The sequence below is a fragment of the Chamaea fasciata genome, unplaced genomic scaffold, assembly GCF_029207755.1.
Source record: "Chamaea fasciata isolate MVZ Bird 193981 ecotype frontalis unplaced genomic scaffold, bChaFas1.0.hap1 SCAF_5, whole genome shotgun sequence".
NCBI lineage: Eukaryota > Metazoa > Chordata > Aves > Passeriformes > Sylviidae > Chamaea > Chamaea fasciata.
The window spans coordinates 1863196-1879770 of NW_027094090.1; the positions used below are offsets into that span (position 1 = coordinate 1863196).

Sequence of the window (16575 nt, forward strand, 5' to 3'; positions counted from 1 at the left end):
TTTTGGGGACGAAAGAGGAATTTTTGGGGAGGAAAGAGGAATTTTAAATATTCAGCGGTTGCTGCAACATGAGGTCGATCTGAATTTGCAGATCTTCCACTTCAGCAGTACGGAGGTGGCTGAGGGATGTGGCTACATCAGCTTCCATTACTTAAGAAAAATAGTAAACTGAAATTCCAGAGCAAGACACAAAGTTCTTGATCAAAACAAGTCAAGGAACAGCCCAAATTATTCCCACTGAGTTTTTATTTTCAGGTCCATGGCTTCTCCAGCACCTGGAGCCCTGAAACCCCAGCTCCTGCATATTTTGGCAGTTCATATTCCAGGAAAATAAAATGAAAATGGGTCGTGGAATCCCAGAGTGATTTGGGTTGGAAAGGAACTTCAAGATGATCCAGTTCCGCCCCATTGCCATGGGAGGGACACCTTCCACTATCCCAGGTTGCTCCAAGCTGGCCTTGGACACTTCCAGGGCTGGAGCATCCCCAACATCTCTTTGCTAATTAGGAGGACTTGGGGATTAATAATGTTTTTCGTTTTGTGATGGAAAATGACAGAGCAGGAATTAAACAGGGAATGCCCAACGAGGGTTCAACCTGTCCCTCAACACCACGTTTGACACCACCCCTAAAGGATAAAAAAATAAGAGTTAAACAGAGAAAATTCAGTGCCTTGGGCTAAAAGCATCTCGGGGCTCCCTTGGGGGCTGGAATATTTTGCTTTCTTCATTTCCAGGCCTGTTTTCCTTTTAATTGTGTGTGACTCCTGAGGTTATTGAGGGATGTTGTTCCCTCAGAGAGGAGTGGGATGCAGCTGAGTGACCAGATCTCCTTCTGTCCTTTCCTGTTCCCACGTCTGACATTATTTAGGCATTTTTTAGGTCCAATGGGATGGATCTCATCTCCCTCCCACTGAAAGAAATCTGGTGCTGCTCCAGTGACTTCGAGGTCAGGAGAGATCCAAATTGAGATTCCATCTCTGCACATCCAATACCCGTCAGTCTTCTCCTCCTTCACCTTTTCCAGCAGCCTCTAATTAGCACCTAATTAATTAAAACAGCCCTGGCCAGGGCTCTCCTGTAGAGTTGTAGCATCTCCTCGATTTTCACACCCTGTAGCACTTTTCTTTACAGGCACAAAGTCTTTAAATATTTTAATTATGGAGCTCATCCCAATGGTGTGAATTCCCAGGGAAATCCTGGATCAGCCTCAGGATGACCAGACCTGGTACTCCCCAAAAGCTTCATGGTGAGAGGGAAAAGTTTTTCCCTTCTCTACAGTGCAGCTCACACAAAGCCGAAATCCCAGCACACAAGGAGATGACTTGCAAAAATAAAATAAAATAAAATAAAATAAAATAAAATAAAATAAAATAAAATAAAATAAAATAAAATAAAATAAAATAAAATAAAATAAAATAAAATAAAATAAAATAAAATAAAATAAAATAAAATAAAATAAAATAAAATAAACCAAACCAGTTTCGGTCATGCACACAAAGGTGTCAAAATTTTAAATTTTGTTTTATTTTTTAATTTAATTTAATTTAATTTAATTTTATTTTATTTTATTTTATTTTATTTTATTTTAATGGAAAGGCTCTATTTACAGATTAGAACCAGGAGGGGAAAACTTTTAACTGACTGCCTTCCCTCAGCTCTTTCAGATGTAAATTAGAGCGCTATGAACCTTCCAACTGCAAAGTTTATCCACTTCAGGAGGAAGATTCCAGAGGCAGGGAGGAAACCCAGGGTGCCAGGAATATTCCAATGGGGTGGCGGCATTCCTGCATTGTTGTTCCTTTTAAAATTCTCCTGTTGACAAGTCCCTGCCTCCAAAATCCCAACTACTCCCACGGAACTTGTAAGGGAGGGGCAGCCCCTGCCACACACATAAAAAAATGAGCTTTTTACCTTCCCTTTCGACAACAGATTAATGTCTCTTTTGTTCTGCGGCAGAGCTGGGTGTCATATTTCAAAATGCACTTTTAAAACAGGTATAATTAAAACCTGGGCGACAGGAGGGAGGCAGAGAAGTGAGCAGCCAAAGGAGGAATAAAGGCATTTCAGAAGGTGCACGAGCTGGAAGGTGCCTCATCCTTCCCTCTACGCCACACAGCTACAATTACATTCCACAGTGGGGGAGGAAAAAATGAAAAAAAAAAAAAAGTAATTATAAAAATGAACTTTTCCTCAGAAAAATGAGCACGTTGTGAAAGGATGAACGTCCTTTGAACATCGCAGCACTTCAAAAGGAGGATGAATTAGTGCTGACAACTCAATAAAGTAGCCATCAATTATTCAAAACGTGATGGCTCTTCTCACGCTGCACTTGTGATTAGGAAAACATTTCAAAACCTGGGAATGAGAGTTATTCTTCCTCAATGAAATGGGCCCAGGCTTCAAAATGCCAGGGAAGAAAAATAATGGGGCTTTGGAGGAGCCTCGGCAAGAACACAGGGAAGTTTCTTCTCTTGGAGCCATCCATCAGGTGCTTCATGTGAGACTGTTCCAGGCTGGATTTGGGATTTATGGAGCGGAACAAGCAGAGGGAAAGGAAAAATATCTGTGATCTGAGAGGGGAACCCAAACTTCAGCTGATGGGCGCAGAGAGCCCAGCCCAACCAAGGCCCCAAATCGAACCACTGGTGGGTTTTGGAACAGCAAATATGAAAACTTTCCTAGGGAAAAGAGAGTTATGGAAGAACCATGTTTCCTGGAGATGTTTGTGGAAGTTTCTGATGTTCCAGACCTGGAAGTGTCCAAAGCCAGCGCTTGGAGCAACCTGGGATGGTGGAAGGTGTCCCTGCCCATGGCAGGGGGTGGCACTGGATGGGGCTTTAAGGTCCCTTCCAACCCTCCTTGATTCCATGAAAGAATCCTGGGATTCCATGAAAGAAATTCCTGGAGGAATGTTGGTGCTGGAGCAGTACAGCTTCCTTTAAATGAAGTTTATCAGACTTTGCCTTTCCAGTTTCCTCCTGGAATTGCAGCTCATCCATCACCGAAACAACCCCAGCGAAGGCAAAGCACTGGTTTAAAATGGCAGAAAACCTTGGGGAAAAAAAAAAAGGAGTTGGAGGAAAAACTGAAAACTGGGGGAGCGTCACTGCTGTGGCACTTGGATCTGTGGCCTCACAATGGATTTTCAGCAGCACCCTCGGGCTGAGGAGAAGCTGCTCTGCCTCAGCATCCCAGGGCCCTGCTCTGCTGCCAGGGGCTCTTAAGGAGTTTGCAAATGAGGAATGTGCAGCTGGAGCTTTAGACAGGCAGGAGGGTGGCCAGGCTGAAAGACTTCTCCTCTGGCCAGGGAGGTAACAGGGGCTGGGTCTCACACCAGCCCTGTGAGACAAAAATAGGATTTATGAAAGCAATGCTGCTGCTGAGGGAGCCCGGCGGGGCTCTTTGGGTAATTAAAATAATCAATCAAGGCCTGGGATGGAGGCTGGGGGCAGATGAATGTGGGTTACTACCAAATTCTGAGGGGAAAACTGAAAGCAAGAGATGTTGGATTGTCCCTTTTCTGACCCTGAGAGGCCTTTAAAAACTTTTATTCCATTTTCAGTCTGACTGAAGGGTGAGACAGTACAGATGTTACAATTCACTCCATCACAATCACAAGCCAAACTATTTCCTAATTACAATACTTTATAAGCGTTTTTTTTTGGCCTATCAGCTTTTGCCACACAATGCTGCTGATGCCTTAAAGCCAATCATCTATTAAAATACCCCATGTGGGTCTTACTACAATGCACCTTTCATAGTCCCATTTCTCCAAAAACATCCAGTCTATTTGCAAGGTCATCATTTGAAAGTTGTTTCCAGTTCAATTTTTCTCTCAGCAATGTCTGTCCTATTCCAAGGCCTTTCTAAGTCAGCATTTCTTATCTCAAAGTTTGCACACAGATGGACAAGACCGTGTGAGCCTTCTGTCAGGCTTTGAGAATTCTCTACAAATCCATTTCCCATGTTTCCCCCCCCCTCTCAGTTTTAGTGGTTTTATGGGTCTAGAGAGCACTCGATGAACTGGCAATGAAAAGAAGCTGCACAGGCCAGGGTGAGGGTGAGGTCCCTTCATGGATGGTTTGGGTTGGAAGAGACCTTAAAGCCCATCCCATTTCACTCCCTGCCATGGGCAGGGACATCTTCCACTATCCCAGGCTGCTCCAAGCCCCATCCAACCTGGCCTTGGACACTTCCAGGGCACTTGCTGGGCACTCTGTGCCCACCCTCATGGGGGAGAACATGGCTGAGGTGAACAAAACACGTTGGTGGCCTTAGAGAGGACCAGGATCAACATTTTTGCACCCAGCTCTCCGTGGAAATGCTCCAGGCTAGGTTGGATGGGGACAGGGGAAGATATTCCTGCTCATGGCAGCAGGGCTGGACTGAAAGGCCTGTAAAGGTCCCTTTCAACCCCAAATATCCCACAATTTAATGATTCGTCCAGTTCCTGACCAACTCCAAGGTGGGAGAGGCATCCAGGGATTTCAGGGATTAAAGGGAGGCAGAGCCCTCAAACACGGGGCTGTTCCCTTCAGGTCAGACACGACTCACATCCGTGGGACGGTTTGCGAAGCGTGACCCTGCTTCTGCACATCTGAAGAGGACAAAAATAATCCTGCCTGCCAGGGGCACTGCTTGAAAATGTCCACACGCATACCCTGCCCTGGGATGGGCTGCAAGTTTTTAAAATAAATTGAAGCATTGACGCTCTGCCTAAAGCAATGGCTTTTGTGCAGCTCAGAACTCCTCTGAGGTGGAGGACTCACACATCTGCAGCTGACTTACACGGGAGCCTTCTGAAGGCCTCCACAAAAGGCAGGGACGGCACTAAAATGTTCCCTCCCCCGGAGGAAAAATTATCTGAAGAAATATTGGAAGCAACAGGGGGAGTCAGGCTCCCACGGAGAGATAATTTTGTCTCGCATTTTAAGCTAGAAAAGGAGATTTAGCACAAATTCTGCACTCGGTGGGTTTTACCCTCTTGACATGAAACACGTAAACAAGAGCTGAAAGTATCTTGGTTGTAACACCACGCCACTGCAAAAAACAAAACTTGAAATATGAGGCTCGTAACCATTAAAACTGCTTTAAAATTATCCTTGAATGGGAAAAAAACCCCCAATGGATCAGCCATGCCTGCTCCTTAATGGATGCTGCTGGCTGGGAGCCAGTCTGGAAAGACAATTAATTTGTCTACAATAATAAATAATAACATCCAGACTCCATCAAAGCGTGGAGCCGTCAGCACTGGTGAGCCATGGAAAGCTGCTGGCTGGGACCATCCTTCTCCTTAATAACCACTCGTTTGACGGGAAGAAAACATTCCAGAAGCTCTCTGGGATGTCTCTCCTTGGAAAGTCACAAGTGAGTGACTCCATGCATGGAGTGGGTGCTGCGGTAATTAGCTCCAGCAAGTCATTATCCTGAGAAACAGCTGCGCGCCCTGACTTTTTAAGGAGTTTCTTCTGGGGATTTTCAGCCGCTGGAGTTTGGCCAGAAAAGTATCAGGAGCATCATCCACACCATGCTGAGATAAGAGACACCAGAGGCTTTGAAGGAAAGGAAAAATCCCGCTCTGCTGCTCCACAGCGAGGCAATTTGCATTTTTTTGGAGAGGGAGCAACAGGTTTTTAAGGCCAGTGACCACCTGGGTGGAAAGATTTATCACCTCGTTGAGAACCCAACAAGAACAGGCTGTAAGAAGCTGTCGAGGCACTTGTAGCCTAATTTAGGATCGATTTAAACAATTACAGCCTGAAATTTAATGCTGAATAATTTCGAGACAAATGAGTTTCACGGTGATTCAAGTCGCTCTGCAAAGGAAAACGGTTTCAAGTGTTTTACATCTGAGGAGGGAAGAATGGAAAACAAGGCGGTAAAATGGAATATTTAGAGAGGACAATTTTTTTGTTGTTTTTTTTTGGGTTTTTTTTAAGGATAATCTTCACAGGGATGGATGATTCATCTGTGAGGACACAATGCTGGAAAACCTCTTATCTCCCACCTAATTCAGCTCAAAGGTGTGCTGATAGTGATCCCCAAAGCAACTTTATCAGCCCCAGCAGTGGGGGCTGATAAATTCCCAAGTCGTGTTCCAACCACAGCCCCAGAGGCTTCAGAGAGATCTTTGGGATAGCAAAGAGTGGGATGGTTAAAGCAGGAACCCACGAACAGGAAAAAGCTGGGGGAGAGCTTCACTCACCACATTTCCATCATTTTCCACCCTATCCACGAGGTGGTGGGGGCAAAGATTCCAAGCTCCAGCACTGTCATGCAGAAATAGCCCTTTTTTTCCCTCCCCACTTTAATGGAAAATCAGTAGGATTATTTTAGGGAGCTATTTGGATGAGTTGGTTCAAAGAGGCAGCAATTTTTCTTCTCTTTTCAGAGAATTAACCTTCTCTAACGTCGGGAACAAGGAGACCTCCTGACCACGGACAGTTTGACCAAGAATAATTCCGGTTCCAAACGATTTCCATCCATCATGAGAAACAAACTGTAGGAACTGGACGAGAAAAATCCAAGCCACTCTGAGTCTTCAACCCCTAACGCACTTTAAGAAAATATATTGCCATTGTAGAACACATTTTCCTGTGAAATGAAGCCACGAGCCACTAAAAAGATTTTATCCATATTAAGGCTGGTAAAGCTTGGGAAGGAAACAATCCAGGGATTCTGTGCAGCTCCAAAACATCATTTCAACTCCTGCAAAGAGAATTTTGGCCCCTTTCTAAAGAAGCTGTTCCCCTTCTAGGGACTTCTGGAATTTGCTTTTGCTTTGGCTCTGGGAGGATCATCCCAGCCCTGCTGCACCCAGACAGGCACAGAGTTAGGGACCATTAATCCATCAAAAATTCTGGAAACAGTAATAGCAGTTATTCTTATTATTGCGTGGCAGTGTAATATCCCTGTGTTGGGCTATCATAATTGGGATATTGTAATTATATTGTAATATTTTGTAATGATTGTAACTGAGATATTATAATTGGGATATTGTAGTTGGGATATTGTGTTGCTGTATGCTGGGATAGGAAATGGCCACATGGGCCTTGGGATAAAGGTGCTGCTTCCTAAGGACTCTGCTGGTATTATCCATCCCTGACAAGGGGATTTCCCAGGAACGAGGGAATAACTTCAAAGGATTAAAAGAGCTTGACAACACACGAAATTCAGAATTTTGGGGCAACGCATGAAATTCAGAATTTTGGGGTGGGATTCCACACTGTCCTGTTCCCCATGGAGCTGGGATGCCAACTTGCTGCTTTTATCACTGCTCCAACTTTCCTGGAGTTCAAAAAAGGTGTTTCAGAGGAGATTTCTCCTACAAACACTCCATCTGAAACCCAAATCCCTCACATCTTTTTCTGATGGAGGGACCCGTGGGGCTCCACATCAATCACCGAAGTGTTTGGGAGGATTGGAAACCATCCCTGCTCCTCATGGAATGTGTATTCAGCCTGATGGCACAGCTCTGGGACTGGCAGCTGTCCCCAGAATTTCTAAGGGAGACACACATGAAAATATTCTGTCCCAAGATCCCATCCAGCCCTGCCCTGTGGCAGTGGGAAGCCATTCCCTGTGTCCTGTCCCTGCAGGCCTTGTCCCCAGTCCCTCTGCAGCTCTCCTGGAGCCCCTTTAGGCCCTGGAATGTGCTGGAAGCTCTCCCTGGATCCTTCCCTTCTCCAGGGGAACATTCCCAGCTCTCCCAGCCTGGCTCCAGACCTTGGAGCAGCTCCGTGGCCTCCTCTGGACCTGCTCCAGCAGCTCCACATTTTTCCTCATTGGATACACAACCAGGCCATGACTGGACATGGACAACGAGAGACGTCCTGGACATGGACAACCAGGGATGTCCTGGACCTGGGCAACCAGGGAGGTCCTGGAGATGGACAACCAGGAACGTCCTGGAGATGGACAACCAGGGACATCCTGGACATGGGCAACCAGGGACGTCCGGGAGATGGACAACCAGGGACGTCCTGGACATGGACAACCAGGGACATCCTGGACATGGGCAACCAGGGACGTCCTGGAGATGGACAACCAGGGACATCCTGGACATGGGCAACCAGGGACGTCCTGGAGATGGACAACCAGGGACATCCTGGACATGGGCAACCAGGGACGTCCTGGAGATGGACAACCAGGGACATCCTGGACATGGACAACCAGGGACGTCCTGGAGATGGACAACCAGGGACATCCTGGACATGGGCAACCAGGGACGTCCTGGACATGGACAACCAGGGACGTCCTGGAGATGGACAACCAGGGACGTCCTGGACATGGGCAACCAGGGACGTCCTGGAGATGGACAACCAGGGATGTCCTGGACATGGGCAACCAGGGACGTCCTGGAGATGGACAACCAGGGACATCCTGGACATGGGCAACCAGGGACATCCTGGACATGGGCAACCAGGGACATCCTGGACATGGGCAACCAGGGACATCCTGGAGATGGACAACCAGGAACGTCCTGGAGATGGACAACCAGGGACATCCTGGAGATGGACAACCAGGGACATCCTGGACATGGGCAACCAGGGACGTCCTGGAGATGGACAACCAGGGATGTCCTGGACATGGCCAACCAGGGATGTCCTGGACATGGGCAACCAGGGACGTCCTGGACATGGACAACCAGGGACATCCTGGACATGGACAACCAGGGACATCCTGGAGATGGACAACCAGGGACCTCCTGGACATGGGCAACCAGGGACATCCTGGACATGGACAACCAGGGATGTCCTGGACATGGCCAACCAGGGATGTCCTGGACATGGGCAACCAGGGACGTCCTGGACATGGACAACCAGGGACATCCTGGACATGGACAACCAGGGACATCCTGGAGATGGACAACCAGGGATGTCCTGGACATGGCCAACCAGGGACGTCCTGGAGATGGACAACCAGGGACATCCTGGACATGGGCAACCAGGGACGTCCTGGAGATGGCCAACCAGGGATGTCCTGGACATGGGCAACCAGGGATGTCCTGGACATGGCCAACCAGGGACGTCCTGGAGATGGACAACCAGGGACATCCTGGACATGGACAACCAGGGACGTCCTGGAGATGGACAACCAGGGATGTCCTGGACATGGCCAACCAGGGACGTCCTGGAGATGGACAACCAGGGACATCCTGGACATGGACAACCAGGGACATCCTGGAGATGGACAACCAGGGACGTCCCGGAGATGGCCAACCAGGGACATCCTGGACATGGGCAACCAGGGACGTCCTGGAGATGGACAACCAGGGACATCCTGGACATGGGCAACCAGGGACGTCCCGGAGATGGACAACCAGGGACCTCCTGGACATGGCCAACCAGGGACGTCCTGGAGATGGACAACCAGGGACATCCTGGATATGGACAACCAGGGACGTCCTGGAGATGGACAACCAGGGATGTCCTGGACATGGACAACCAGGGACATCCTGGACATGGGCAACCAGGGACATCCTGGACATGGGCAACCAGGGACATCCTGGACATGGGCAACCAGGGACGTCCTGGAGATGGACAACCAGGGATGTCCTGGAGATGGACAACCAGGGATGTCCTGAGGGGTCCCTCAGCTCCTACCTGCAGCAGAGGCCTCTGCACCCCCAGGACCTTCATGGTGTCGGCGTTGGCCAAGATCTTCAGGGGATCCGAGGCCTTGGTGACGCCCTCGATCTCCTTGTTGATCTCGGCCAGGACCTGGTTGAGGAAGATGTTCTTGATGTACATGGTGAGGAACTCCCTCAGCGGGCACTGCTTGGCCGGGCCCAGCTCCATGGCGAACTCGATCTCCTGGATGAACCTGGGAAACGGAGAGGGGAAGGGATAAATTGTAATTAAGTCACTTTAGATTTGTTGGTGTTGCCGTTGCCATTCCAGCGTCTCAGAGCCGAGCTCCAGCGGTGTGGGAATGTCTGTCCCAGCTTGAGGAATTGTCGCTGTAGGACATGAAAGAAAGAAGAAAGGCTCCAAATATTTCATGTTGGAGTCCAAGGCACGGGGAAAACCCCTCAAACTGCCCTGGGGAGACCCCAGGAAAGCCTTGCCTTTGACCTTAATCCATGGGGAAAACTGCCAACACTTATGGGTGAAATGAGAGCAACAAAAATTTAAATTAGATAGTGGTTTAGTTTGTCACAGGGTGAAAATTTGTAGTTTTGGGTTTTTAGAGTGGAAGTAGATAGAGGCAAGATGGAGAATTTTGGGCGGTGTCTCAAGTTCTTCTTCTCCTTCTGCTCCATCTTCTGCTGTGACGGTGGCACGGAGACATTGGTAGAATGTAGGTGATGTAGAAAATTGCGTGCCTAGGATTGGTAGCAGTTATTGGTACAAAATAGTAAATATAGTACGCTTCAAGAATTTATTGGATGAGAAACCTTTAAGAGACCTTGGACACCAGGTCTGGTGTTCTTGGCAGTGGTGTCTTTGCAGTGTGCTGAAAAGACAGTGCACTCACCTTCAGATAAAAAACTTAATAAACATCTTTCAAAACTGAGCTGCGAGATCCACTCTCCTTTCAAACTCTGGCACGGGGCTTTGAAAAGGAAAAAAACCCTAATTAGGGGGATCTTGGACTCGAAGTACAAGAATTTCAGAAGGCAAAGAGCATAGAAAAAAGCCTTTATTGTCTAATTCTTACTACCTTTTGTAAGGCGTTCCAATACACACTTAATATGGTTGATGAATAGGAACGACACCTCTCTAATCCCTTTGCTTAAACTAGAGAAACAGCAAAACATCACCTGGAGAAAGATTTTTTTTTTTTTTTTGAGAAAGGAGAGTTGCTTGCCAAGATTGTTTTGAGAAGAAGCTTCCTTGAGAAATTTTTCCTTGGGAAAAAGTTAGCAGCTGCTAGCAGGCTAAAATCTCTCACCCAGAAATATCAGGCCCACAAGGAATGAAGTGGAGAAAAGGTCCACAGGGTACTTTTAGGGGAAAAACAAACCAAACAAACAACAAAAAAAAGATAAAATACAATCAATTGGTGAGATAAAGACTAAATTGCTGGAGAAGGACAAATAAAATGAGAGCAAATCCACATCCCAGGCACAATTCCTGTTTGTTTGTCCAAAAAAAATTTTGGCTTTTCCATTTGGGACATGCTGGGAAGACGTCCATATAAAAATAAAACCACCATTTAAAAAGTTAAGATGCCACAAATCCCTTTAAAAAGCTAAACTTCCTTCTGGACATGGTCACTTGATTCCCACAGGTGAAGAACAGAATATTCCAGCTCAAAATCCAGAAAAAATCATGAAAAAAAAGCAAAGTCTGTGCATGACGCCGTTATCCTCCTGCATTATGGATGTCTGTGTTATGGTGTATTTTTATCACCCTTTATTGTTCCATCCCAGGATCCCAATTCCTGAGCACACAGAGCAGCAGGACGATTCTGGGAATATTTTAGCACCAAATGTTTGCCATCTCCTGCAAAAATCTCTTTATTTCTGTGCTGCCATCTGGTTACCACGGAGGAGTTCATTCCAGAAATTACCTCGTCATGCCTTTAACTACATCTGAGGCAGTGGAATTGGTGTTCCTTCCAAAATAATCGGGGATGGAGTATCAGGAGCCATATTGGATCGAGATACGCTGTTGTGAGCTGTGCTGGGGGAGGTTTAGGTTGGATATTAGGAAAAATTTATGCAGTCGAGAAGTGGTCAGGAATTGGAGCAGGCGGACAGGGAAATGTGGAGTCACCATCCCTGACAAAAAAACAGGGATGTGGCTCTTAGGACATGGTTTGGTGGTGAACAATGGTTGGGTTTGATGATCTTAGAGGTCTTTTCCAACCTCAAGGATTCCATGATTTTATTCCTTACCACTGGCCTATTCCCAACCCTTCAATGAGATCTGCTTAATTATCCGTAACTTTCTACCTCCACGTTTCTCACTCCAGAGGAGGCGCTTCCCTTCCCAGCACTGACTGAGGGGCCAACTCCCATGGATGATTTATTTCCAAATTGAGCTGTTTTCTCCCCAAATCCCCTCCCTGTTGACTCCACGAGTCTGGAGTGACACATTTGGACAATGCAGCTCCCGTGGGGAGATCCCTTTGGAGTTCAGGTGGAAGACTGGTTTTCCAAAGAGAGAGAGGCTGCAGGGAGGGAATCACAGAGCCTGGCAGCTTTATTCCCTGGACTTCACAGGATGAGAATGGGAATCAGCTTTGTGAAACAGGGAAACAGTGGAGTTTTCTGGGAGGAGAGCAGAGACTCCATGAAGCTGATCCCAGAAATATCAGAGTTGATGTCACCAGCCCCGAGTGACACTCATGTCCTTAAAGGGACATTGCCAGGGTTGATGGGACTGTGCTGAATTAATTTACTGTGTCCTTTCATGGCTGTCAGTAAATCTCCCACTCTTCCTTTATAAGTTTATTTACAGAGCACAAAACTCCCCCAAAACGTGAATTTTGCTATTAAACCCCTTTCGGGTGGGAAGGAGAAGCGCAGGAGCTCAAACTGGGAATGAGCATCGTCCAGCAAAGTGACAGGAACAACTTTTAAACACTTTTAAAATCCAGAAAACGCTCAAAAATGGCTAAAAGCAAGCAGAAGAAGCCTTTTAGGGGGAGAATTAATCACCACTCCAGACCTCTCCTAAAGATCTGCGCCTTCATCTCCTCAAAACTTCTCCTTGATGTGCCCTATTAAGTTTTGGCACGGACAAGACAAGAGTGGTTCACCTAACGCTGGTCAGGATCAAAGCATATCCCTGTTTTCCTTGATGGGAACCATAAAATAATCGTGGATTACGAGGGAGCTGCCAGACAGCACCGACTGAGGGGGGATTTGTGAGCGCTCAGCATCACTTGTGATAAAGAACAAATCATCAGGAGCTTAGGAAGCAGATTTCAGCTCGATAGCAGCAGGAAGTTATTAAGACTGAAGCCCTGCAGGGCACAAGGAACTGGAGGATCCGGATGGAAGACCTTCAGCTGGGCTGCTCAAGGATAGTTTGATGAAACGATTATGGGAATGGAAACCGGGGAAGTCTTCATTTAATCCCAAAGATCTCTGCCGTGGGGAAATGGAAGCAGAGAAAAGGTAAAGAAAAATGAACCGCGGATGTCAGAGTGTGGCTGACAGCAGGGAACTGCCCGGGAGCTCCTGGATTTGATAATCCAGTGGGACAAGTTACTTTTTACAGCCTCAGGGGACAACTGGGATCCCGTTTGCTGGGACCTGCTGTGGCTCAGAGATGTCCTCTCCAGATTTCCAGCAGGCGGAATGAGTCCCACACTGCTCTGCTCCCGAGGCAGCCACTCTGGAGCTCCAACCTTCAAAACCCCGCCGGGCACAGGAGCAGGGGGCTCAAACAGGAGTCACAAAGTTCCAGGTGCAGGGGAGATTTGCACCAGGAATTCTTCTGGGACATTAAATGGCAGCACTGGTGCACCCTTCCGTGTCCCGGGTTGGGAAGGTTACTCAGGATTCCATTAAGAACAGAATAAAAATGGAAAATATGATTTTTTAAAAATTTTTTTTTCTATTTAAGATAAGTGAGAGTTGCCCAGAGAAGTTGTGGCAGCCCCTGGATCCCTGGAAGTGTCCAAGGCCAGGCTGGATGGGGCTTGGAGCACCCTGGGATAGTGGGAGGTGTCCCTGCCCATGGCACTGGAGGATCCTTAAAGTCCCTTCCCACCCAAACCATTCCACGATTCCATGAATTCAGGATGAACAAACAGAGGAAAAAGCTCAGAGCTGTTTGTGTCCCCTCCCTTTGCCCCTCTGTGCAGGACATCACAGCCTCGTTTTTAATGCCACCAGGGCCCAGTCCTGCTCTGGTCAGCAGATCCTGGTCTTGTGCAAGGAATGGGATGGTCAGGGAATGTCACAGCGTTGGGAATTCCCGAGTCACACCAACACACAGCTGGATAAATGTGACACCAGCAGTGACTCTTCTGCCACAAAGAGTCTCTCTGCTCTCTCTGCTTCCCGGCTTCCCTCTTCCTGCCTTCCCATCCCATCACATCCCTCCTGTTTGTGGGAATTTCACAATTTTTCTCTTATTTTCCACGGTTCCCAATCCCACTCAACCGTCCTGTGTTTCTCCACCAGGAGCCCAGCAGGTTTGGGAGCCCACAAAAACACCACGAGGGGAGAGAGTTGTTGTTTCAGGAACCAGCCCTGGCCTTTGGTCCTGGTCCTGCTGAGCTCCGGCTGGAATTGTGTCCACAGGGAATTTCGGCTGCCCTGAAGCAGAAATGTGAGCACTTCACTTCTTCCAGGGGGTCCAAATAAGCCAAATTTGGGGTTATTTGCCATGCCCTTCATCCAACAGTTCCTCTTACTGAGAATGTAGAAACAGAAATTTTCAGCCAAAGGAAAACTCACCAGAATTTGACGTATTTCTTCTTCTCAGGAAAAAAAAAACAAACCCAAGTATCTCAGACATATTTTTTCTATAAAAACAGCCCCAGTTGGCAATAAAAGACCAGCCAAACGACAAGGAACTGAAAATGAGTGTTTGAAATGGGAAACATTGGGTGGAATTAAAGCACCAACAGATATTCCCTATTTTCTGCCTGGCAGACACGGCCACACATTCACAGCCACACACGGTGCTATTTATTTATTTCAATTTCAAATGCTGCTTGGCTGGCTTGTTCCAACAGAATTTGGTCTCTATAAAGAACAGAAAAGTGTTTAACAGCACGGAAAAAAATACTTCCTAAGAGCCCACTCCAAAAAAATGTTGTGTTACTCATCCAAGCCATGCACAGAACTTTTAGATGTCAAAAAAGGCAACTTGACCCACAGCAATCCCAGAACTCAGTATTTATCCCAGGATGGTTTGGGTTGGAAGACACCTCAAGGATCATCTCAGTCCCACCTTCGAAATGCGAAAATGCAAAAATAAAAATTCAGACAAATGCTTTGTCTGAATAAAAATTCAGATTGAGGGGTGACACCAATTTTGGGCCATGGTCACTGTAGGCATTCCTGGGAATTGCCTGAAATCCTAAAAAAAGGCTCGTGGGGATGTCCCAGCTCTGAAGGACACTTTTAGGAGATGTCACAGTGAGGATGGAATTCTTCAACAGAGCAGCTAAGGGGGGGAAAAAAAAATAGAAATTTGCACCTTATCGTGAATTCAGAACCTGCATTTTTAAAATGATGCACAATTTTCAACTTGTTTTATCCTCCTATAAAAGCATTTGAGGTGATTTGTGGCTGCAATTAAGCATTCCCCTTAGACAGAAAAGCACTTTCAGGGAAATGAAGTAGTTTTTGGTAAATGACAGTCATTTGGATTAAAAAAGAAAGAAGAAAAAAAAAAAAAAAGAAAAAAGAAGGCGCCTCATTTCAGAAAATTTAATTCATTCTAACTCATGACTTAATTGGCTGTGAGCACTGTCTTACCTAAGCTGAAAGTGTGGGATAAAAAGCATAAAACCGAAAAACAGCTGCGTGGAATTGATTTAGAAACCTACAACTCCTGCCTTCCCAAGGCTTTCTCCCGACTCCTTGTTCTCAGATGTCTTCCGAAACATCATTAAAGGAAACTGAAGGCATTGGAAGTGCTGAGCATCAATGACTCCTCGCCTTAATGATGATGGTAATAATATCTGAAATTGCCTCCTCAAACAAATGAATGACAGGAAGAAATATCAGATATTCCAGAACCTTATTAAGGGAATTTTTTCTGACATCCAGCCCGAATTTACATTTCGTTTCTGTGTGATCCTGAACTGTTCTCTTCCCTCTGCCTTAGTCGTGAAACATCCGAGTACCCGGGATGAACCTTTCGGGGAGCAAGGAAATATTATAGGAAACGCCAGAAATCTCTTCAATTGGATCCCAGCTGCTGACAAAATGGAAAAATCCAGAATTTTTCCGTATTCAAGGAAATCAGGGATAAAACAACCAGGATTGTGAGTTCGGGAAAGTCTGAGGACGCACTAAACCAAGAGAGAAACCTGAAAGATCCCACATTGTCCCACGACACACTCAGGAAGCCACCTCACCTCAACAGTGGGAATTTTGAGGGGGTTAATGGAATCATGGAAAGAATTGGGTTGGAAAGGACCTGAAAGATCCTCATTCCACCCCAGCCACGGGCAGGGACATCTCCCACTGTCCCAGGCTGCTCCAAGCCCCAGTGTCCAACCTGGCCTTGGACATTCCAGGGATCCAGGGGCAGCTGCTCTGGGAATTCCAGCCCAGCCAGGAATTCCTTCCCAAGATCCCACCCAGCCCTGCCCTGTGGCAGTGGGAAGCCATTCCCTGTGTCCTGTCCCTCTGTCCCTTGTCCCCAGTCCCTCTGCAGCTCTCCTGGAGCCCCTCTGGGCCCTGGAAAAGCAAAGTGAGGCCTGGAAATGCTCCCAGCCCAAAAGACGCTGATCGTTACACAAGTGCTGAACAAAATAAACGCAATTAAATTCAAATAATTCACTGCAGCACATGGAGCACGGGTCATTGCCACCGAACACCAACCAGTCAGATCCCTAAAGTAACAGAAATCACATTATTCTGCCTAAAAACTTCAGGGAATGTTTTTGTCCCATGATCAGTCACCCCAGGATTGATGTTTCACACCTTGGCA

At 46.9% G+C, this 16575-nt stretch overlaps 1 protein-coding gene across 2 annotated transcripts in view; it reads right to left on the bottom strand.

The window, feature by feature from the left end:
• EXOC4 (exocyst complex component 4) overlaps positions 1–16575 on the bottom strand; it is a 305007-nt gene that overhangs the window by 66047 nt on the left and 222385 nt on the right. For both annotated transcript variants that reach the window (XM_066182652.1, XM_066182653.1), the window contains exon 11: positions 9607–9826. In XM_066182652.1, the coding sequence (XP_066038749.1) occupies positions 9607–9826 (220 nt within the window). The remainder of the gene's footprint in view (positions 1–9606; positions 9827–16575) is intronic.